Consider the following 25936-nt stretch of genomic DNA (forward strand, 5'->3'; position numbering starts at 1 on the left):
AATCCAGCCACCCTCCTGCCTGTGGATTCAGAAAAGGGGGAATTGGTGACCGTATTAGCGAGTGAGGAAGGATACTTTGACATGACGCATGAACATGTCTGCATAGAACTGATGAGTCAGGAGACAGTTGGGTTTGCACACATTCATGAAAAACCTGTTCCTAATGCAGACTTTGAGTTTCTTTTTTGTAGATGGCCCCAGATACCACCAGGATTGGCGATTCTACACTGGATATGCAGTAGTATCCTCACATGAGGTAATCCGAGCGGAACCACTCTCTCCTCACATGTCGGCGCAGGAGGCAGAGTTGAAGGCACTCACTGAGGCGTGTAGAGCCGCTGCAGGTAAAGTCGCTAATATTTTCACAGATTCGAAGCCCATTAAAAATGCAGAGCTGGTGAAACAATTGATGGAGGCATTGATGTTACCAGTCCAGGTTGGCATTGTCAAGGTAAAAGCACACACAAAGGTGACTCCGTGGAGGTAGAGGGCAATAGAAGGGCGAACGAGGCTGCTAAAATAGCACAAGGCGGCCTAGAGAGAGCAGTGGACGGTGGCGGGGAGTCAGCGTATTCCAGCCACATTGGGTCTAGATGTCCTGAAATCCCTCCAGCAAAAGGCTGCCCAAACAGAGAAGGTACACCGGGGGAGACTGGGAGCTGAGCTGAACTCAAATGGAGTATGGGAGAATAAGGATAAAATGTGCCCACCAAAGTCCCTGTTCCCAATCATGGCGCAAGCAGCACATGGCCCCAATCACACCTCAAAAAGTCACATGTGTGCCATGGTAGATGCCTTCTGGATCGCTCCTGGCTTCAGTTGCGCAGCCGCGAAACTTGTACAATCATGCCTCATCTGTGCACAGCACAACCCAGGTAAAACAGTAAAAGTCCCTAAGAAAGCGACACCTAGGCCTCTCTACCCGTTTCAGAGACGGCAGATTGATGACATACAGCTACCAAGGTAGGAGTGTATGCAAATATCCTAGTATGTGTAGATCTCTTCTCTGGATGGCCAGAGGCCTACCCGGTGAAAACGGCTACAGCTCGAGCCACTGCAAAGACACTGGTGATGGAACTAGTACCACGATTCGGTGTCCCTGAAACAATTGAATCAGACAGAGGTACACACTTTACTGCTGAGGTAATGCAAAATGTAATGCAAATGATAGGTGTAGAACAAGCATTTCATACACCCTACCACCCACAGAGTTCAGGGAAGGTAGAGAGAATGAACGGGACACTAAAATTGAAAATACAGAAAACCATGGAACAAACCCATAAACCATGGCCAGAGTGTCTCCCATTAGCATTATTCTCAGTAAGGTACACACCCACGGGGAAAACTAAACTGTCACCCTTCGAGATACTGTTTGGAAGACCACCAAACACAGGGTTGTACTACCCACAGGTCTTAACACTCAATGTGGATAATTTGACAAGTTATGTAATCCAGTTGCAAAAGCATTTAACTCAAATGCATTCTCTAGTTTTCTCTTCCATTCCAGATCCAGATAGTGTGGAAGGAACTCACTGTCTACAACCTGGTGATTACGTATATGTCAAGAAACACTCCAGAAAGACCCTTGAACCCCGATATCAAGGACCTTACCAAGTACTCCTAACAACGCCTACTTCTGTTAAGTTGGAAGGACGACCAACCTGGATCCACGCATCGCATTGCAAACTAGCCACAGGAGTTAACAAAGCATAAGAGTAATATACCTTGCAACGAGTCATCTGGATATGAGAAAGGAACTCCCACCTGTGGAAATCCCGATGTAGGGTATTGTAGCCCTTTAGGACAACTTCCAAATTGGTGTATGCTTCAGAATGTATCTGCGTTCATAGATTTAGTTCATAGACTGGTATTACAACATTCAGCCCTATGGGACCTACCTAGTGACATGTACTGGATATGTGGAGACAATGCATATAAATGGTTGCCAGTAGGGGTAAAAGGTGCTTGTACTCTGGGTCGTTTGACTCCAGCTACCTTTGTTATTCCGAATGACCAGTTGAATACTCAGAGCATACCTAAACACACGTTGTACAAAAGAGCTGCTGACAATACACCTCGCCTCTCTGGGAGACCACATATAGTGCAGATGAGTGTGGCTAATAAAATTGTCAGCTCTATTTTTATTTATCCTATGATTACTCAAATGTGGGATAAATTATTTAGAGCTACAGATTACTTAGATGACCAAATATGGGACATATTGGATATATTGAACACCACCGTTGCTGTCCAAAATCAGCTCATCATAGCCACTAATCAGCATACCATAGTATTAGATTATTTAACTGCAGCGCAAGGAGGTATGTGTCAAGTCATCGGACCAGCTTGCTGTCATTATATAGATCCCAACAGCATTATAAAGTTAAAATTGAAAATAGAGGATGTTCAAAAACTTAGAGATCAGTACGATAAAGACAATGATCGTACTAAGGATAGTTGGTGGTCAGATACATTCTCCTTTCTTAATCCAGCTAATTGGTTTAAGGGTATTGGAGGCTGGATAACTGGGATTATACTAAGTCTATTACGTATTGTTGTTTGTATCTTCGTAATATATGTGCTATTGAAACTTGTTTTTTGGTGTATCTCTGTATGCAAGAAAAGATGTAGAAATAGATAAGGAAGTTTGACTGTAAACAACAAGAATTTAACTATTATTCCTTTGAGTCCTAGATTGACATCTCATTTCTGGCATGAAGGAGCGTACTCTTGCAATGATGGACGTGGCTTCAGTATCTGGGGGATGGAGAAGGTAGAAGACCTGTCTCCCTTGGGCAACCCGTCGGCCTGGGATAGTACCTGTTGAACGAGCCACTATCCGCTGTTGTTGCAGGATCCAGTGTTCCAGATTGTGGAAAATGAAGATGTCAAAGGGGGGAATGATAGGAACTGAAGGAGTTAAATTGAGTTCTGTCTATGTTGCATTCTCTTGTTTAAAACCTTATCTGTTCTTCGAGGAGATGTCTCAGACATCTCCCTTGTGAACCAAGGTCAAATACCTCTGCTTTTTCGCCTAAGTGACTTTCTTTGTAGAAAACAAGTTGTAAAATCATTTGTACTGCGCATGTCTTTAAATGTTAAAATTCTTTACTATAAAAGACGGAAGCCTAACTGATAAGCCAGAGGCGTCTTGGCAGGCATCCCGAGTGGTATTATACAGCTTGTGTCTGTGTTATCCTTCTCGACGGAGCAATCAATTAGAGACATATGGTGCCTTACACCCAAGAACATCGGTCCTTCAGATGAAAGAGATATCTGAGGGATCCCGACATAGTTCAGTCACGTTCACTGAACAAGTTCTGTCAGTCACAGTGCCACATAGTTCAGTCACGTTCACTGAACAAGTTCTGTCAGTCACAGTGCCACATAGTTCAGTCACGTTCACTGGACAAGTTCTGTCAGTCAAAGTGCCACATAGTTCAGTCACTTTTACTGGACAAGTTCTGTCAGTCACAGTGCCACATAGTTCAGTCACGTTCACTGAACAAGTTCTGTCAGTCACAGTGCCACATAGTTCAGTCACGTTCACTGAACAAGTTCTGTCAGTCACAGTGCCACATAGTTCAGTCACGTTCACTGAACAAGTTCTGTCAGTCACAGTGCCACATAGTTCAGTCACGTTCACTGAACAAGTTCTGTCAGTCACAGTGCCACATAGTTCAGTCACGTTTAGTGGACAAGTTCTGTCAGTTACAGTGCCACATGGTTCAGTCACGCTCACTGAACAAGTTTTGTCAGTCACAGTGCCACATAGTTCAGTCACATTTACTGGACAAATTCTGTCAGTCACAGTGCCACATAGTTCAGTCACGTTTACTGGACAAGTTCTGTCAGTCACAGTGCCACATAGTTCAGTCACGTTCACTGAACAAGTTCTGTCAGTCACAGTGCCACATAGTTCAGTCATGTTCACTGAACAAGTTCTGTCAGTCACAGTGCCACATAGTTCAGTCACGTTTACTGGACAAGTTCTGTCATTTACAGTGCCACATAGTACAGTCACGTTTACTGGACAAGTTCTGTCAGTCACAGTGCCACATAGTTCAGTCACGTTTACTGGATAAGTTCTGTCAGTCACAGTGCCACATAGTTCAGTCACGTTTACTGGACAAGTTCTGTCAGTCACAGTGCCATATAGTTCAGTCACGTTCACTGAACAAGTTCTGTCAGTCACAGTGCCACATAGTTGATAGGAACTGAAGGAGTTAAATTGAGTTCTGTCTATGTTGCATTCTCTTGTTTAAAACCTTATCTGTTCTTCGAGGAGATGTCTCAGACATCTCCCTTGTGAACCAAGGTCAAATACCTCTGCTTTTTCGCCTAAGTGACTTTCTTTGTAGAAAACAAGTTGTGAAATCATTTGTACTGCGCATGTCTTTAAATGTTTAAATTCTTTACTATAAAAGACGGAAGCCTAACTGATAAGCCAGAGGCATCTTGGCAGGCATCCCGAGTGGTATTATACAGCCCGTGTCTGTGTTATCCTTCTCGACGGAGCAATTGATTAGAGACATATGGTGCTTCACACCTAAGAACATCGGTCCTTCAGATGAAAGAGTAATCTGAGGGATCCCGACAGTTTCCTGGCGCCCGAAACAGGGACCTGATATAGGCACCTCTCCAAGACTACCCGATCTACAGACCACTCCAGTTACTGATGAAATTGTGAACAGCAGACCTAAACACCTGGCCAGGTAAGAGATCAATTTTTCTCTTCTCTGCTCTTCATAATCTATGATTATAACTAAGGTCCGTATAAAGGGGAATCTAGTAGAGGAGGGGGCCGTAAAATCAGGTCCATATAAGAACTCTGAGGAAATCGGGTGTGACACGCATATGTAATTTCTGCTCGAATGAGAGGTTACTGTAGGTTCTGTCTGTGCACAGCTATTTTTAGAAAAAGAGCTGATGCAAATCAAAATGGGAGAGGTCTGACATTACGGAATATAAGGCTGGGTGAACAGTTCATACTGCGCAGCCCGGACGGACAAGTTTTTCACAATAGACGGTTCCGCACTAGGAATAGAGGAGGTTGTTGAGTGACTGCCTTGATTTGAAGGACTGTGAAAAGTAGACAAATAAGCTGCACAGTAGGTATTCATTCAAAGAGTGGTGATATTGCCTAACTGGGTCATGTGACAGCGTCCTTTCGGGGAGGTCACCGCCTAAGCTTAAATCAACACCCTTTACGAATAAACCTTGTGACAGATAAGAGTGTGACCGAATGAGCACAGGACCGTGAAATGAGCCTGTGACAGGATATGACTGAAGAACCCCGATAGATGGACACTTTGTTTACAATCCTGTGTGTTGTGGGAGTATTTCTGTTCGGATGCTACATAGCATATAAGTACACGAGACATGTAGTACACCGAGGAACAGACACTCCATTTAGCCTGTTAGCACCTTAGAAAGAAGGTATCGAGGTATAGTAGAGCCTAGTCTTGAGCTTACCCAATACACCACCTAAGGCAGGGGACTAACAGGAAGACAACAAGAGAAACAGGATAAGAATAAAAGATAAAATGGGGAACAGTCAGGGAAAGACACCTGAAGAAGGAAATCGGTTATGTGATATAATTGAGGATAGATATGGAAGTAGTGCAGCAAAGAACCTGGAAAAAGTATTAATCAAATCCAAAGTGCAAGATAGGCAGGCTGTGTGAATCCTTGTATATATGTCTATGAGAACCTCTGAATAAGATGAGAGATGAGTAATTGAGTATAAAAAAAAAAAAAAAATCAGTGAATGAGCACGTATGAATGAATCATCACACATCGTTTTTGTGTCAAGAGATTTGTGACCTTTCTAGTTGTGGTGGAATCCCGGACAGATGCGTTATAGATATTTCAAATCTACATCTGAGACTGAATGAATTGAGTAATGATATAGTTCTGCTATATGTGGCATTACATTGTAAAGTTTCCTGAATGCATTTGGCCAGAAAAAGGGCAAGGCATGGTTAATCTCATTATACAGTTATCTGCCCTTACAGTGAAATCCCGTGATTTTGAGTTTCTTTGTAGAAATTGATTTTGATAAGTCTAAAGAACTACAGAATTCTGTGAAGGACGACGCTGCATTCTGATGGGAGGGGGGAATGATACCGCTGCGCAGTTTTTCTTCTCCCTTCGCTCTTATCTCTGCTGAGTGTGAGCTGTGCTCAAAATTCTCTGTAATTCTATCCGTAAGGTACGCGCTGAAAGATTTGTGCATTTTAAAGCAACAGTACTTAATTGAAGATTGGAAGTTACAAGTAAGATATGGTGCCTAATTTAGAAGGGAATTGTAAGTGATTGCTTTGTCATTAATGTGTTTGAACCTGCTTCTAGTTGTGTGATTGATTTGTATAGCAAATTGTGTCAAATTACAAGAGACAGAGAAGGAAGGAAGCAGTAAAACAAGTGGGACAAATATTGAAAAAGGCAAAAATACCAGAGTGTGAATGTTTGGATGTACAAAAAGGCACAGACAAGGGAAGAAAATAGCAAGTGAATAAATGATGCTTGAGAATGTGCAGCAGTGTGGAAGGTGTAGTATGAATGTTTGATTGACAAAGTGTAACCAGAGACCCAGACAAAACAGATGGACTTGTAAACACTGTGGTCAGACTCAGACAAACCCAGACTGAATAGCTACTTGTGTGACCTGTGCTACTGACCTAAGAGAATTGCACTAAATCCTATCCAGACAAGATCATAAGAAGCTGACATGATAGTGTGGATAGTGGGTAGTGGGGACATTGGCCCTTGAGGAGTAAGCTGACAGTAGACATCAGACGGCCAACCCCATCAGGACCTAGAAGTGTGACTAGAATAAGAAAGATACAGGTGTATTATCCCTGGAGCCCCTCTGACCAGCTAGCTTTGCTGAAGCTGCCTGCCCCTGAAGACCAACCATTCCCGTTTTACAGACACATAAAGGAAGTACAGCAGACATATAAGTGTACCTGGGCAGACCTAGAGAGGTTGGTGAGTTTAAAGGCAGGTGACGCACTAGATCATATAATTAAGACACACAGATGTGACAAAGAATCAGGCTTGGGGCATGGATGATAAATCTGCACGATCTGGGGAGACGTACTGTGAGTCACTAAGACAATGGGCTGCAGTGGAACAATCAGAGCAGTCTGTACTCCTGACTAATGTGACACAGCAAAAGAGGAGAGAGAGTAGAGATATACCTTGGACGGTTACAGCTGAAATGGGCAGACATGGGGTACATTTGCATAAACCCACTTGATGTTAGAATACTAGTGGATGCATTCATTGACGGTATGAACAAAGACTTACGAGACGCAGTACAGACAGCCAGACCTGAATGGAGACATGTAGATCCGAAAGACCTCCTTAAGGTAGCTAAAGAAATTGAGCAAACAAGGACAATAAAACGACCTGTCATGTATGCTGGAGCACAAGGAAAAAAGTGGAGACGTAATAGGGAAGGCATGTGAGATGACACTGACGTTTCTTTTGACAATCTATTCCCCACATGACATCCATGCCATACTCCTACAAGTTCAACCAAAACATCTGTCTATGGCCAGACAGCTCCGACTTGAGTGTGCTCTACTAATTCCTGAGTATGTCACTCCTCAAAAGATGTAACGTTCTGAATCCAGCCACCCTCCTGCCTGTGGATTCAGAAAAGGGGGAATTGGTGACCGTATTGGCAAGTGAGGAAGGATACTTTGACATGACGCATGAACATGTCTGCATAGAACTGATGAGTCAGGAGATAGTTGGGTTTGCACACATTCATGAAAAACCTGTTCCTAATGCAGACTTTGAGTTTCTTTTTTGTAGATGGCCCCAGATACCACCAGGATGGACGATTCTACACTGGATATGCAGTAGTATCCTCACATGAGGTAATCCGAGCGGAACCACTCTCTCCTCACATGTCGGCGCAGGAGGCAGAGTTGAAGGCACTCACTGAGGCGTGTAGAGCCGCTGCAGGTAAAGTCGCTAATATTTTCACAGATTCGAAGCCCATTAAAAATGCAGAGCTGGTGAAACAATTGATGGAGGCATTGATGTTACCAGTCCAGGTTGGCATTGTCAAGGTAAAAGCACACACAAAGGTGACTCCGTGGAGGTAGAGGGCAATAGAAGGGCGAACGAGGCTGCTAAAATAGCACAAGGCGGCCTAGAGAGAGCAGTGGACGGTGGCGGGGAGTCAGCGTATTCCAGCCACATTGGGTCTAGATGTCCTGAAATCCCTCCAGCAAAAGGCTGCCCAAACAGAGAAGGTACACCGGGGGAGACTGGGAGCTGAGCTGAACTCAAATGGAGTATGGGAGAATAAGGATAAAATGTGCCCACCAAAGTCCCTGTTCCCAATCATGGCGCAAGCAGCACATGGCCCCAATCACACCTCAAAAAGTCACATGTGTGCCATGGTAGATGCCTTCTGGATCGCTCCTGGCTTCAGTTGCGCAGCCGCGAAACTTGTACAATCATGCCTCATCTGTGCACAGCACAACCCAGGTAAAACAGTAAAAGTCCCTAAGAAAGCGACACCTAGGCCTCTCTACCCGTTTCAGAGACGGCAGATTGACGACATACAGCTACCAAGGTAGGAGTGTATGCAAATATCCTAGTATGTGTAGATCTCTTCTCTGGATGGCCAGAGGCCTACCCGGTGAAAACGGCTACAGCTCGAGCCACTGCAAAGACACTGGTGATGGAACTAGTACCACGATTCGGTGTCCCTGAAACAATTGAATCAGACAGAGGTACACACTTTACTGCTGAGGTAATGCAAAATGTAATGCAAATGATAGGTGTAGAACAAGCATTTCATACACCCTACCACCCACAGAGTTCAGGGAAGGTAGAGAGAATGAACGGGACACTAAAATTGAAAATACAGAAAACCATGGAACAAACCCATAAACCATGGCCAGAGTGTCTCCCATTAGCATTATTCTCAGTAAGGTACACACCCACGGGGAAAACTAAACTGTCACCCTTCGAGATACTGTTTGGAAGACCACCGAACACAGGGTTGTACTACCCACAGGTCTTAACACTCAATGTGGATAATTTGACAAGTTATGTAATCCAGTTGCAAAAGCATTTAACTCAAATGCATTCTCTAGTTTTCTCTTCCATTCCAGATCCAGATAGTGTGGAAGGAACTCACTGTCTACAACCTGGTGATTACGTATATGTCAAGAAACACTCCAGAAAGACCCTTGAACCCCGATATCAAGGACCTTACCAAGTACTCCTAACAACGCCTACTTCTGTTAAGTTGGAAGGACGACCAATGGATCCACGCATCGCATTGCAAACTAGCCACAGGAATTAACAAAGCATAAGAGTGCATAATGTTTTGGTTTGGTTTTGTTGCATTATCTGTAATAATGGTAGCTGCGTGGGACAATCTAAATTCTCCAATGTCCTTGAATAATAAGTTTATACAACATCATGAAAAATTACTGAATGATTCGTCAAATCATTTGCTGGATCTGCACACATTCACCAGTATCAGCCACTAGTATTCCGTTCCTTGTTATTCCTGTGCCACCCGAGGAATTATTTGCCTGGACCAGTTGTTCTGATACACTTGCTTATAATGCCACAAATAATGTGAAGTTATGGAACACAACTGTTGGAATACCTATTGTGGGATGGGTAGGATACCCTTGGTGGCAGGGTAACCTTTCAGGAAGTAATACACACCTTCAATATCTGGCATATAAAGGGGGGCTTGGGTACCCAGGAATAGAACTCGATTAACCTACCTGGGGCAAATTCCAATTTATGGCCTACAAGTTAGTTTTAATGTAACTTCCCACTCTACTGATGCCTTCAAACCAATACTGCTAGAAAGAAGGTTGCATAACACGTCCTGGGAGTATTCCAATTTATTTCCCCAGGGCAATAATGAAACTTGTTTTAATATTTCAGTTAATATACCTTGCAACGAGTCATCTGGATATGAGAAAGGAACTCCCACCTGTAGAAATCCCGATGTAGGGTAGTGTAGCCCTTTAGGACAACTTCCAAATTGGTGTATGCTTCAGAATGTATCTGCGTTCATAGATTTAGTTCATAGACTGGTATTACAACATTCAGCCCTATGGGACCTACCTAGTGACATGTACTGGATATGTGGAGACAATGCATATAAATGGTTGCCAGTAGGGGTAAAAGGTGCTTGTACTCTGGGTCGTTTGACTCCAGCTACCTTTGTTATTCCGAATGACCAGTTGAATACTCAGAGTATACCTAAACACACGTTGTACAAAAGAGCTGCTTACAATACACCTCGCCTCTCTGGGAGACCACATATAGTGCAGATGAGTGTGGCTAATAAAATTGTCAGTTCTATTTTTATTTATCCTATGATTGCTCAAATGTGGGATAAATTAGTCAGGGCTACAGATTACTTAGATGACCAAATATGGGATATATTGGATATATTGAACACCACCGTTGCTGTCCAAAATCAGCTCATCATAGCCACTAATCAGCATACCATAGTATTAGATTATTTAACTGCAGCGCAAGGAGGTATGTGTCAAGTCATCGGACCAGCTTGCTGTCATTATATAGATCCCAACAGCATTATAAAGTTAAAATTGAAAATAGAGGATGTTCAAAAACTTAGAGATCAGTACGATAAAGACAATGATCGTACTAAGGATAGTTGGTGGTCAGATACATTCTCCTTTCTTAATCCAGCTAATTGGTTTAAGGGTATTGGAGGCTGGATAACTGGGATTATACTAAGTCTATTACGTATTGTTGTTTGTATCTTCGTAATATATGTGCTATTGAAACTTGTTTTTTGGTGTATCTCTGTATGCAAGAAAAGATGTAGAAATAGATAAGGAAGTTTGACTGTAAACAACAAGAATTTAACTATTATTCCTTTGAGTCCTAGATTGACATCTCATTTCTGGCATGAAGGAGCGTACTCTTGCAATGATGGACGTGGCTTCAGTATCTGGGGGATGGAGAAGGTAGAAGACCTGTCTCCCTTGGGCAACCCGTCGGCCTGGGATAGTACCTGGTGAACGAGCCACTATCCGCTGTTGTTGCAGGATCCAGTGTTCCAGATTGTGGAAAATGAAGATGTCAAAGGGGGGAATGATAGGAACTGAAGGAGTTAAATTGAGTTCTGTCTATGTTGCATTCTCTTGTTTAAAACCTTATCTGTTCTTCGAGGAGATGTCTGACGAAGGACGCTGGTTCCGAAACGCGCGTCGGGGAGTGCCGGGCAATACCTTGTGGCTGTCTCCATATTACGGGTATGTTACATGTATATTGGCTCACATAGTTTGAGCATCATTCCATGGTCACACACTGTGTTATAGGTCTATTCACTACTATGACATATGATTAAAATGGATTTATATACTAGTTTATAACCCAATTGTGGACAGAATTATTCTGCTGTGGTATGTGGTAATTTGATATATTTGCTAGTTTATATATTGTTTACATTTTATATATATTAAATTCTTTATTGACATCTTTGTGTGGTATGGAGATATACTATATCATGTTATGATACCTTTTATCAGACAGTCCGTATGAATGATCATACATTTGTATAGAGTAATTATATAAAAATTTTTTAGGTTTGCCCTTGGCACTTGCTTTTACACTATCTATGATTGCCTGTATTGAATTAATTAAAGAATAAAAATATTTTGTTTTAATATTTATTCCAGTCTCATTGTCTTTCTATTTTTGATGGTCCACACATAGTGGTTTGTTTCTATAAAAGACGGAAGCCTAACTGATAAGCCAGAGGCGTCTTGGCAGGCATCCCGAGTGGTATTATACAGCCCGTGTCTGTGTTATCCTTCTCGACGGAGCAATTGATTAGAGACATATGGTGCTTCACACCTAAGAACATCGGTCCTTCAGATGAAAGAGTAATCTGAGGGATCCCGACATAGTTCAGTCACGTTCACTGAACAAGTTCTGTCAGTCACAGTGCCACATAGTTCAGTCACTTTTACTGGACAAGTTCTGTCAGTCACAGTGCCACATAGTTCAGTCACGTTTACTGGACAAGTTCTGTCAGTCACAGTGCCACATAGTTCAGTCACGTTTACTGGACAAATTCTGTCAGTCACAGTGCCACATAGTTCAGTCACATTCACTGAACAAGTTCTGTCAGTCACAGTGCCACATAGTTCAGTCACGTTTACTGGACAAGTTCTGTCAGTCACAGTGCCACATAGTTCAGTCACATTTACTGGACAAGTTCAGTCAGTCACAGTGCCACATAGTTCAGTCACGTTTACTGGATAAATTCTGTCAGTCACAGTGCCACATAGTTCAGTCACATTCACTGAACAAGTTCTGTCAGTCACAGTGCCACATAGTTCAGTCACATTCACTGACCAAGTTCTGTCAGTCACAGTGCCACATAGTTCAGTCACGTTCACTGGACAAGTTCTGTCAGTCACAGTGCCACATAGTTCAGTCACGTTTACTGGACAAGTTCTGTCAGTCATAGTGCCACATAGTTCAGTCACGTTTACTGGACAAATTCTGTCAGTCACAATGCCACATAGCTCAGTCACATTCATTGAACAAGTTCTGTCAGTCACAGTGCCATATAGTTCAGTCACATTTACTGGACAAATTCTGTCAGTCACAGTGCCACATAGTTCAGTCACGTTTACTGGACAAGTTCTGTCAGTCACAGTGCCACATAGTTCAGTCAGGTTTACTGGACAAGTTCTGTCAGTCACAGTGCCACATAGTTCAGTCACGTTCACTGAACAAGTTCTGTCAGTCACAGTGCCACATAGTTCAGTCACGTTTACTGGACAAGTTCTGTCAGTCACAGTGCCACATACTTCAGTCACATTTACAGGACAAATTCTGTCAGTCACAGTGCCACATAGTTCAGTCACGTTTACTGGACAAGTTCTGCCAGTCACACTGCCACATAGTTCAGTCACGTTTACTGGACAAATTCTGTCAGTCACAGTGCCACATAGTTCAGTCACATTCACTGAACAAGTTCTGTCAGTCACAGTGCCACATAGTTCAGTCACGTTTACTGGACAAGTTCTGTCAGTCACAGTTCCACATAGTTCAGTCACGTTTACTGGACAAATTCTGTCAGTCACAGTGCCACATAGTTCAGTCACATTCACTGAACAAGTTCTGTCAGTCACAGTGCCACATAGTTCAGTCACATTTACTGGACAAGTTCTGTCAGTCACAGTTCCACATAGTTCAGTCACGTTTACTGGACAAATTCTGTCAGTCACAGTGCCACATAGTTCAGTCACATTCACTGAATAAGTTCTGTCAGTCACAGTGCCACATAGTTCAGTCACGTTTACTGGACAAGTTCTGTCATTTACAGTGCCACATAGTTCAGTCACGCTCACTGAACAAGTTTTGTCAGTCACAGTGCCACATAGTTCAGTCTCGTTTACTGGACAAGTTCTGTCAGTCACAGTGCCACATAGTTCAGTCACGTTTACTGGACAAATTCTGTCAGTCACAGTGCCACATAGTTCAGTCACGTTTACTGGACAAGTTCTGTCAGTCACAGTGCCACATAGTTCAGTCACGTTCACTGAACAAGTTCTGTCAGTCACAGTGCCACATAGTTCAGTCACGTTCACTGAACAAGTTCTGTCAGTCACAGTGCCACATAGTTCAGTCACGTTTACAGTACAAGTTCTGTCAGTCACAGTGCCACATAGTTCAGTCATGTTTACTGGACAAGTTCTGTCAGTCACAGTGCCACATAGTTCAGTCACGTTTACTGGACAAATTCTGTCAGTCACAGTGCCACGTAGTTCAGTCACATTCACTGAACAAGTTCTGTCAGTCACAGTGCCACATAGTTCAGTCACGTTTACTGGACAAGTTCTGTCAGTCACAGTGCCACATAGTTCAGTCATGTTTACTGGACAAGTTCTGTCAGTCACATTGCCACATAGTCCAGTCACGTTTACTGGACAAATTCTGTCAGTCACAGTGCCACATAGTTCAGTCACATTCACTGAACAAGTTCTGTCAGTCACAGTGCCACATAGTTCAGTCACATTCACTGAAAAAGTTCTGTCAGTCACAGTGTCACATAGTTCAGTCACGTTTACTGGACAAGTTCTGTCAGTCACAGTGCCACATAGTTCAGTCACGTTTACTGAACAAATTCTGTCAGTCAGAGTGCCACATAGTTCAGTCACGTTTACTGGACAAATTCTGTCAGTCACAGTGCCACATAGTTCAGTCACATTCACTGAACAAGTTCTGTCTTTCACAGTGCCACATAGTTCAGTCACATTCACTGAACAAGTTCTGTCAGTCACAGTGCCACATAGTTCATTCACGTTCACTGGACAAGTTCTGTCAGTCACAGTGCCACATAGTTCAGTCACGTTCACTGAACAAGTTCTGTCAGTCACAGTGCCACATAGTTCAGTCACGTTTACTGGACAAGTTCTGTCAGTCACAGTGCCACATAGTTCAGTCACGTTTACAGGACAAGTTCTGTCAGTCACAGTGCCACATAGTTCAGTCACGTTTACTGGACAAGTTCTGTCAGTCACAGTGCCACATAGTTCAGTCACGTTCACTGAACAAGTTCTGTCAGTCACAGTGCCACATAGTTCAGTCACGTTTACTGGACAAATTCTGTCAGTCACAGTGCCACATAGTTCAGTCACATTCACTGAACAAGTTCTGTCAGTCACAGTGCCACATAGTTCAGTCACGTTTACTGAACAAGTTCTGTCAGTCACAGTGCCACATAGTTCAGTCATGTTTACTGGACAAGTTCTGTCAGTCATAGTGCCATATAGTTCAGTCACGTTTACTGGACAAATTCTGTCAGTCACAGTGCCACATAGTTCAGTCACATTCACTGAATAAGTTCTTTCAGTCACAGTGCCACATAGTTCAGTCACATTCACTGAACAAGTCCTGTCAGTCACAGTGCCACATAGTTCAGTCACGTTTACTGGACAAGTTCTGTCAGTTACAGTGTGTCTGTAGAAAAATATATATATATATATCTTCTTGCACGGTTGAGAATCAAAAAGTAAAAGCAATGTTGAGGATAAAATAAATCTTGTTTTTAATTATTCATTTCAAAAAGTGATTACAAAAATGAAGAAAAGTAAGTTCATGACATGCAGTAATTATTTGAAGAGAAAACGAGCATTGTTCTTACATATAGTCTTGAGCAGCTGTCCGGGTGTTCGAGAGTCTCAAGGGATATGAGATCTCCTGAACAAGAGTTAGGCCGGCTTATATACTATTCTGACCTATAACCTACAACCACATATGGTGGCTTGCCACTATGTTCAGAAGTTCTTCCATATTAAGTGAACCGTAGTTATTTTAACAATATGCATACAGTTATTTATGCATTACCTTAGTCTGAGATATTTAAGCCTAAAGTCTGAGATCTTTAGAACCATTCATTATCTCTAAATAGTCACATTTTGACAGCTTTGACAAGTGACCTATACATTTGACAAGAGAGACAGCTGTGTGAGCCAAGGAATCCAGAATAACTCAGTCACTTCTCTAAAGTAAGCAAAGCCTGTTAGCTAGATTCTGTATGAGAGAATTAATCCATATATTTTTTATTATAGAAATACTGATATTTTACAGTCCCCCCTGATTATGATTTGAGACATATCATAATCAATCCTAACTCATTTTCTCACCATTCGTATCACATTCATTCTTTATTCTGAAAACCTTGTATCAACATCTGCCCTGAATGTCATCTGAATTTTCAAACCTATTGTAAAAACAAAAATTAGATCAGAGAGTTATATTTTTTTCGTTTTAACATCTCTCTTAAAATATCATCTTCCTTTTTCATTTCTATCTTTATATTCTTATAAATTCTCCTAATTTTACACATAATAATTATTTGATATATTATACACAGCAAAACTATGATAAATAGAATAACAATCGGATTAGACAATACATTCCCTGCTGCCATTTTCGCTGAAGACTGTGACCAACTAGTTACAGATTTTCCTAAATTTCTCCACCAAGATGAGCCTGACATACTCGTCCATTCATGTTCAATATCATTTAGATTACCTTGTTCATGTCTAAATACAATTTCAGCTTCTTTTAATTGTTTTGTCAGCAGATTTAATAAACCCTTGTCTTTCTTTATTTCATTTGTCCACAAATCCCAAGGGAATTTATTGACTTGTGACAAATTGAACTGGATCGGAAGGATTTTCAGACGTCTTGAGCTTATTGACGTAATATTAATACTTCCTTCCTTCTTTGTGAGAGTTTTAACATTTCCCTCAATACAATATAAACCCATTGTCAGATTTTCGGCATGTACACAAGATGAGAAGAATGCAGAAACTGCTTCTTTTCCTGACATGACTTGGAAACAAGTTTTGTTAGCGCTTACTGGTGTCACCAAGTCATGTATCGTGTGGACATTCTCAACTCTGGCATAACAAGAAGTATGATTATGGAAACATGAATGATAAATGACTTTATCCTGTCCAGGTAGACACATTACCTTGGAAACAAAATTTAAGCATGACGAAATGTCTAATTGTTCAGTGTTGATACCATCAAATGCAAAATCTGTGTACTGTAATTGATAATATAGCAATTGTGTAGGACTGACAGGAATTCCCAGAACACCTATAGGAACCAGGGTTTCTTCTCTTCCTGACACTGGAATCAGTGATGTTCCTACACAAATGTTCTGTTCACATCCTAACCACTTATTTACCCACAAATCTGTATGGTTTAACGCAAAGTTATATTCTATGGGCAAATTTCTTATTAGCCCTAAAGGGGTAATTCCACTTTGTAAGGCTTGTGCAATCATTTTCAGATTGGTGGAATATTCAATCTGAATTTCTAGACATGTTTTGGCCACTTGAGATTCCTGTTCACTTTCCATTAAAGCTAAAGTAGCATCCTGAAGATGTGATACAGAAGATCCCAATACAGTAGCAGTGTTCAAAACCATCTTTTCAAGGACTTGATTCAAGCTTTTCTGAATCTCTACCCCTTTTCCTCCAATATACCCAATATTTTCCAGATCTGATTTAAGTGTATGAATGTCCATAGTGTTAATTAAACTTCCTACTGTTCCTAATCCCCCCAAAATACCTTCAAACACTCCCCTCTTACTTCTAACCTGTGTTGAAGTTCTTTTCCCAAACCATTGTTCTATTCCCATCTCCATGTTAGTGAGATGTGGTTGACACTGGGGATATCTAGAAGAGATTTTCCAGTTAGACATGTTAAAGGTCCATACCATGGTCAGAAACACTCCATCTCGTAACAGAGGTTTAGTTTGGAACTGATTGATCTGAAAAGGAGTAGATGGTTGAAATCTTGTCTGTGTGCATACATTATCTACTGCTGACCATATATTTACCTTTACATCTCTACATTGTTTGTAGTTATATTTCGTTAAAATACAACATTGGTAAAGTCCAGAATCCTTAGGAGATGGATTATCTACAGAAAAAATAAAATCCTTATTTAACCATCTCACGTTACCGGATTGACCTCTGTGTATAACATTTGTTGGACCATTTGAAAAACTTCCCAAAAATGATTTATCTTTGGTCCATATTAACAAAGATTCTGTAGGTAGCTCTAACCTCGTGCTGCATTTTAATAATAAAGGAGACATATTTTCTTGACTATATACTGCTTGTGGTGTAACCCTTACTTCTGGAGCTATAGTATTTGAAACTGTAAAAACTACAGATACCTGTACTTGTACTGGTTCTCTGGTTATCTGAAAATTCCATGTTTTTACCCAATCCTCGTCTCCTTCTGTAATAGAAAGAAATGCAGGATCTAAAACTTTCCCAAATAGTTGTGTCCTTAACCAAGCATCTGTTTTGGATGTTTCAACTTTCCCTTTTGCGATCATATCATTTGTAATGTCGCCTGACCACACAGCTTTCTCTTCACCTCTTATCTCTATATTCCAGAATAACACATCTGTAGGACTACATTCCCATGTGCCTGTCTTATTATTGTGTATATAATCTCCTTGTAACTGTGTGAACTTCGTCTTAGGTCCTGTGGCTGCGTGTAATATTATGTCAGTGTCATGTATGAAGTGTAGCTCAATACAGCATTTTGCACCAAAACCCATGCAAATGTTTCCAGTAATATCTACTGAATCGTCCGGTATGTCCTCATCTATTAAGCTTTGTAGATTCGTTCCTCTTGGTTTCCTTGGATGTAAAGTTCCTTTGAAAAGTTCCTTCACTTCACTAGTATTTGTTCCATGGTGTGAAATATCTTCAGCGTAGATCACAGTTGAAACAGTACAAAACAGCAGAAATGTGATTCCCATCAGATAGTAGCTTTTCCTGGGAAATTTCTTTTTCTCCTGAAGGATTGGTGTTGAATCCCTTCCATCAAGGACGTGGAGTTTCGTATTCCAGTTCTTATTGGAATCCATTTCTTCCTAAAAGAAATGCAGTATCATTATTTTGCAATATACAGTTTGCATTGATCAACATGTACCCACAATTTTTGTTGTCTGCGGGTATTTTTAACCACCTTAGATGCTCGTTGCACAAGTATCATCACTTGTCCCATGGTTTCGATAATTTCAAAGGGACCTTCCCAATTACTTTCCCAAGGTCCATTCTTCCTGAAAGTTTTAATCATCACTAGAGCCCCTTTCTTGAATTTGGATACATATGGTGGCTCCATTCTCTGCATTCTTGATGCAGCATGTGGAAGAATCGTTTTCAAATTTTCCTGCAACAATTGCAACCATTTGGACCTTGCAACAGCATCTTTTTGTGGTGTAGACAAAAATGGTTCATGAGGAAAAATCAATGGCATTTTTCTTCCTGTCATCAGTTCAAAAGGAGTAAACTGAGTTGTGGCAGAGGTTGTTCCTCTTACACTCAACAGTACAAAAGGTACTGCATCAACCCAAGTATTGCCTTTGTCCAATAACATCTTGGCAATTCTGGATTTTATTGTTCTATTCATCCTTTCCACAATACCAGCAGACTGTGGATGGTAGGGTACATGAAACTGCTGTCGTACCCCTAGAATAGCACAAACGGCTTGCATGATTTTTCCTGTAAAGTGACTTCCTCGATCAGAGGTGATCATTCTTGGGATCCCCCAAGTACAAAAGACATGATTAACTAATGCTCTAGCTGTAGACAAAGCATCATCTTTTCTGACAGGTAAAATTTCAACCCACTTAGAAAAAACATCTACCACAACCAATGCATACCTGAGACCATTTTTACCTGATGGTAACGGTCCAATGTAGTCGATTTGTAACGTAGACCATGGACCCTCTGCAGGTGCGATTCGGAGTAGTGGCGGTTTCTGTCCTTTTGGTCTTGGATTAATTTGGGCACAAATGAGACATGATTGAACAACACTTTGCACTGTCTCTTCCATCTTTTCCCAGTAAAATTTCTCTCTGAGAATGCCTAACAATTTTTGTTGGCCCAAATGACCCAAACTTTCATGATTGTATTTTGTGAACTCAACCTGTAGATGTCTTGGGACAACAGGACGCAACTCCCCGTTTAAGTCATGACACAAAACCCCGTTTTCACAAACAAAGGGAGGTTTTGGATCAACCCGGGAAGCAACAAGAGATGAGTCTTTTTCTTGTTCTTCCGCAAAAGAAGGGATATGCGTGTCTGTTCTTTGAACTGCTGAAACCTCGAGAGGTTCAGGTTCAAACACCTCTTCTCCTGTCAGGGCTGCCTCTTTGGCTAGCATATCTGCGGTTGCATTTCCAACAGATAATTCATCATCAGATTTTTTATGGGCCGGAACCTTGACAATAGCAAAACCATTAGGGTTTTTTGATGCTATCCTGAAAATTGTCTTCAGTGTGTCACTGTGAACAAGAGTCTTATTAGATGAATCTACATAGCCTCTTTTTTCCCAAACTGACAAGTAATCTGTCAGTGATCTTACAACATAAGAGCTATCACTGTAGATCACAATGGGACACTGATCATCTGCTTCATTCAGCTGTAGTACCATTTTTACTGCTTCTAGCTCTGCTCTTTGAGCTGAAAAATGACTCGGTAATTTGTGCTTCACAACCTGTCCTCTGTTGGGATAAAAAATGGCATATCCTGAATAATAGTGCCCATCTGAATAGAATCTGGAACCATCTACAAAAATTGGTTCGTCTGTTACCTCTGCTTTCCGTCTGAAAAGTGATGGACTTGGATCCTGAAAAGACTGTAAACAATCATGAGTTTGTCCTTCATATTGCATCAGCTGAGGAAGAACATATTTGGCCTTGTAATCTACCTCAATTTGTTTGGGAGACAATGACAATAACCAATGAGCAAATCTCTGATGTGACACACCTGGGATATTATTCTCAAAGAGAAGTTTTAGTGTAGAGTGAGGAGTTTGCAAAATGATTTTGTTGAACCCGACAATATGTTCGGTTGCTTTGACTGCAAAGTACACACCTACCAAGTGTCTTGCACAGGTCTCAAAACCTTTTTCAACAGGTGAGAGAAGTTTTGAAAAATAGCCCAAAATTCTCCACTCTTCTCCCTGTAATTGCAGCAATACAGCAGAAACAGATGTTCCCGATGTATGCACTTGCAAAGCAAATGGAGCCGAAGGATCTACTGTGGACAAAGCAGGTGCATTTTGCAAATTCATTTTCAATTGTTCAAATGAGGTTTGCTGTTCATCACCCCAAGGACCAAAGTAATCACTGTTTTCACCTTTCAAAAGATCATATAAAGATCTGGCCTTATCTGCAAAATTCTCAATGAAATCCCTTGAATAATTCATAAGACCTAAAAAATGTCTCAATGCCTTGTGTGATGTCGGAATTGGTAGGGAAGCAATTGCCTCAATTCTTTCCTGCAGTGGCTGCCTTTTTCCTGGACTCAACAGCACTCCTAAAAATCTGACCTCAGTCTGCATTAATTTGACCTTTTTGGTGTTCAATTTCAACCCTGCATCATGCAGCAACTCAAACAATTCTGTCAGAAGAGAAACATGTGTCTCTTTATCCTCTGTAGACAATAAAATATCATCCACATATTGCAGAATGCAATCAGGCCTCGAAAATCTGGATAATACCTTTGCCAATGCCTGATGAAAAACACTAGGTGACAAATGTGCTCCTTGAGGTAACCTGCAAAACAGATATTGCTCGTCCAAGAAAGTAAATGCAAACTTATACTGACAACTCTTTTCAAGAGGTATACTGAAAAAACCATTGCTAATGTCCAGTATAGAGAAGTATTTGGCCTTTGCATTTAACCTTGCCATCATGTCATGAGTATCTGCCACAATTGGTGCGACATTGGGTGTATGCTTATTGAACATCCGTAAATCCAATATCATTCGATAAGAACCATCAGATTTCAAAACACACCACAAAGGATTGTTACTTACAGAATTAGCCTTTCGGATAACACCTTGATCTAACAATTCCTGTATGATCTTTGACATAGAGTCAATTGATTCTGGAGGCAATTTATACTGACGCTGTGGCGGGGGATCACGCCCCTCCACATTCACGATAACGTCTTTCATTGTTCCAACCTGATTCCTGAACTGAGCCCAAAGAGAAGGAAAAAGCTGTACAATTTCTGTCAATACCTTGTCATCATTAGTGTCAGGCCACAAATGGTCAGATGACACCACATCATTCAAGCAAATACTTCCAACATGGCTATAATCATTAGGATCAATGACTACCGGTTTACAACCATTGGAATCTTTCCAGATCACTTGATTTCCTAGGTCAACTACCCATCCGAATTTCTGCATAAAATCTGTGCCAAGTATATTTTCAGAATCACGACAATACCAGATGTCAATTTCTGTTTTGAAAGAACTAGGTATTTCCAAAATCACATTGGGAACTAAGGTTGCTTTAGTTCCACCTTTTCCACTGAAACCGACAATTGTACAAACTGGTGAATCTGGGTTTAGCTTCAAATCAAGGTTTGTAACACTTAACTGAGCTCCTGTGTCAATAAGAAATACAACATTCTGGCCTGCTAAACTTACTTTGATAAATGGTCTTCCACAGTCATCCAATGTAACTCGAGTCACAAATTCCAATGGATGTGGTACAGGAATAGTCTGTGATTGTCAGAAAGATGAAGGAGATGGGAGAAGACCAGTGTCCTTTTTAAAAGACCTTGGAATTCTATCCCTTGACTCTGTTTCCTTCACTGTCATTTCTCTGATCTGTCTGATTAATGGTGCATATGGTGACTGTGTTTGTCTGTTGGCAGTATGAGCAGGTGCAGATGATTGTAATGCAGGTGCGGAAGGTGTGTTGTATGATTTTGGCATGAGTCCGTTTTCCCTTCCAAGCTTACCTGTTCCTTGTGTACCATCTCTGATTCTGCTCTCAAAAATTTCCTGCACTGCCACTTCAAGTGTCCAGGTATACCACAAAAATAACAATGGATATTGTTCCTTTGTGTAGTATTTTTACCTCTATGTTCAATGTAATCCCTGCTCTTGGAGATTACTGTGGCTCTAGGTTTCAGCTGACTGTCTTTCTTCTCATGAACTACCGCTATTTTAGCCTTGACCTGATTTTGTTTCATGGATCTCCTTATTCTGTCAATAAAATCTGTTGCTTCTTGCAATGATGGCTGAGTGTTAGCCAATTGCACTGAGGCAGGATCTAAGTACTTGAACTTCTTTACAAAAAATTTGATCATGGATGCTGGCTCTTCGTGAGGCCTGAGATCCATTACCATCCTATAGGCCTGTTCAAACTTTACCAAAAAAGAGAATGGGTCTTCAGAAATATTTGTTTGTAAACTCCCTAAAATATCAACTGTAGGCATGTCTTCTCCAGTTGTAAACAATACTAATTGTCTAAGTCTGTCTTCTTTTGTACTATGTGCCATTTCATTCTCATCATTTAATCTGGGTGTGGTCTGTAATCTTTTTCCCATATGTGAAGGTAACCAAACTTTGAATATTTTATTCTTTTGCTCATCATTCAGATTGTATTTGTCTGTGTTTGATTCAAAAGTGTCCGCATTATAAAAGGCATCCATCTTATCATTGTAATTTGGAATGTCTTTTACAATTTTCATTAGCTGATCGTGTATTTTCAGATTAATGCGTGCTGCTCTGTCATGTAATTTTTTCCGTTGTAATTCTACTGCCTCTAATTCCTCTACTGAAGCATCTGGATTTTGCATATTTGGTACAAATGAAGAGGCAACACTGTCCTCCTGTTTACCTGTTGATCTTGTGTTAACAGAAACCCTCTTTATATCTTGTCGTAATTTAGACAATAACTCTGTCCTGGTATCTATTTGATCTTCCAATTGTTCTATATGTTCTGACAAAATCAAACAATTTGGACAATCAAAGTAATCCCCGTCAGACTCTTGTGTGTCACGTGGTGTGTCAGTGTGATTAATGTCTTGTGTGACAATGCATGTTTTATAGGTGTTAGGTTCAGTTTTCTCAAAGACTAGGCTATTATACACATGAACTAGCTGCATAACATTCTGAAATTTCCTTTGTAATTTTCTAACTGAGAAAAACCTTTTGTCAATTTTAACATTTTCTGCCTCACATTGATTATACAAACTAGACCATAATTGGGCATCCGTATGATTATAAACAAACTTGAAATCTATGTTACTTTTCTTAGCATAATCATGTATAAAATCCATTATATTTTTTTCTCACCTATTGAGAGTCTTTCCCGTCAATGGATGGTCCTCTGTGTCCTTATGCAATCCTCAGATCTCCGTCTGGATGAGACGCATGCAGCTCTTTACGATCCTCACCCGTCGTCTTCAGGTTCAGTGTGATTTTTGTGCCGTGAAATAGTAGAATTCCTGAGGAAGCTTGTACAACAGGTGGTTTTTAGCAGAGTTCGTGCTCCCCCCTTGTACAATCGAGGAAGGAATGCCAACCAAAATTAGCACAAAAGATCAGGCTGGCTACGGCTCGCCAAAATGTAGAAAAATATATATATATATCTTCTTGCACGGTTGAGAATCAAAAAGTAAAAGCAATGTTGAGGATAAAATAAATCTTGTTTTTAATTATTCATTTCAAAAAGTGATTACAAAAATGAAGAAAAGTAAGTTCATGACATGCAGTAATTATTTGAAGAGAAAACGAGCATTGTTCTTACATATAGTCTTGAGCAGCTGTCCGGGTGTTCGAGAGTCTCAAGGGATATGAGATCTCCTGAACAAGAGTTAGGCCGGCTTATATACTATTCTGACCTATAACCTACAACCACATATGGTGGCTTGCCACTATGTTCAGAAGTTCTTCCATATTAAGTGAACCGTAGTTATTTTAACAATATGCATACAGTTATTTATGCATTACCTTAGTCTGAGATATTTAAGCCTAAAGTCTGAGATCTTTAGAACCATTCATTATCTCTAAATAGTCACATTTTGACAGCTTTGACAAGTGACCTATACATTTGACAAGAGAGACAGCTGTGTGAGCCAAGGAATCCAGAATAACTCAGTCACTTCTCTAAAGTAAGCAAAGCCTGTTAGCTAGATTCTGTATGAGAGAATTAATCCATATATTTTTTATTATAGAAATACTGATATTTTACAGTGTCGGGATCCCTCAGATACTTCTTTCATCCAAAGGACCGATGTTCTTGGGTGTAGGACACCATATGTCTCTAATTGATTGCCCAGTCGAGAAGAATTACACAGACACAAGCTGTATAATACAACTCGGGATGCCTGCCAAGACGCCTCTGGCTTATCAGTTAGGCTTCCATCTTTTATAGCAAAGAATTTAGACATTTACAGACATGCGCAATAAAGAAAAGAAAAATAGTTACTTCTACAACAGCTTTGCCATGTAAGCAGGAAATATTTGACCTTGGTTCACAATTGAGATGTCTGAGACATCTCCTCGAAGAAAAGATAAAGTTCAGCAGAATTCATTTAACTCATTCAGTTCTTATCATTCCCCCCTTTGACATCTTCATTTTCCACAATCTGGAACACTGGATCCTGCAACAACAGCGGATAGTGGCTCGTTCACCAGGTACTATCCCAGGCCGACGGGTTGCCCAAGGGAGACAGGTCTTCTACCTTCTCCATCCCCCAGATACTGAAGCCACGTCCATCATTGCAAGAGTACGCTCCTTCATGCCAGAAATGAGATGTCAATCTAGGACTCAAAGGAATAATAGTTAAATTCTTGTTGCTTACAGTCAAACTTCCTTATCTATTTCTACATCTTTTCTTGCATACAGAGATACACCAAAAAACAAGTTTCAATAGCACATATATTATAAGGAGACAAACGGCAATACGTAATAAACTTAGTATAATCCCAGCTATCCAGCCTCCAATACCCTTAAACCAATTAGCTGGATTAAGAAAGGAGAAAGTGTCTGACCACCAACTATCTTTAGTATGATCATTGTCTTTATCATACTGATCTCTAAGTCTCAGGACTTCAGAAGGAGACAAGCCTGTGTTTCTATTTGGAGTGTGTCTGACTGAAAAGAGTGCAAGAGGCAAGCACTCCACCCAGCTCTTTCCTGTGTCTGCCATGGCCTTTTGAATTTTTAGTTTGTGTCCCATTTAGTCTTTCCACTTTCCCACTACCTTGTGGCCTATATGGTGTATGAAATGTTTGCTGTACACCCGGGGCCTGCATGACTTCCCTCTTTATTTCTCCCGTGAAGTGTGCACCCTTATCTGTTTCTGTGGTTTCTGGGACACCATACCTGCAGATCAGTTCTTTCATCAGTTTGTCTGTAGTCATTTTAGCATTTGCACGTTTTACCGGATAGGCTTCCGGCCAACCAGAGAAGAGATCTACACATACTAGGATATTTGCATACACTCCTACCTTGGTAGCTGTATGTCGTCAATCTGCTGTCTCTGAAACGGGTAGAGAGGCCTAGGTGTCGCTTTCTTAGGGACTTTTACTG

The 25936-nt window shown here is 40.9% G+C and overlaps 1 protein-coding gene across 1 annotated transcript in view; it reads right to left on the reverse strand.

Annotated features, from left to right (window-relative positions):
- The window catches only part of LOC141096815 (uncharacterized), a 44091-nt gene extending 19527 nt beyond the window's left edge, over positions 1-24564 (reverse strand). Inside the window, exons 1-2 of the mRNA XM_073583661.1 lie at positions 23695-24564; positions 17528-18460 (exon numbers count right to left, since the gene is read on the reverse strand). Of these exons, the coding sequence (XP_073439762.1) occupies positions 17528-18454 (927 nt within the window). The 5' untranslated portion in view covers positions 18455-18460; positions 23695-24564. The remainder of the gene's footprint in view (positions 1-17527; positions 18461-23694) is intronic.
- Between the last annotated feature and the right edge of the window lie 1372 nt (positions 24565-25936).

Source organism: Dendrobates tinctorius, unplaced genomic scaffold (genome assembly GCF_039654945.1).
Source record: "Dendrobates tinctorius isolate UK_male_01 unplaced genomic scaffold, ASM3965494v1 ptg000079l, whole genome shotgun sequence".
NCBI classification, from domain to species: domain Eukaryota; kingdom Metazoa; phylum Chordata; class Amphibia; order Anura; family Dendrobatidae; genus Dendrobates; species Dendrobates tinctorius.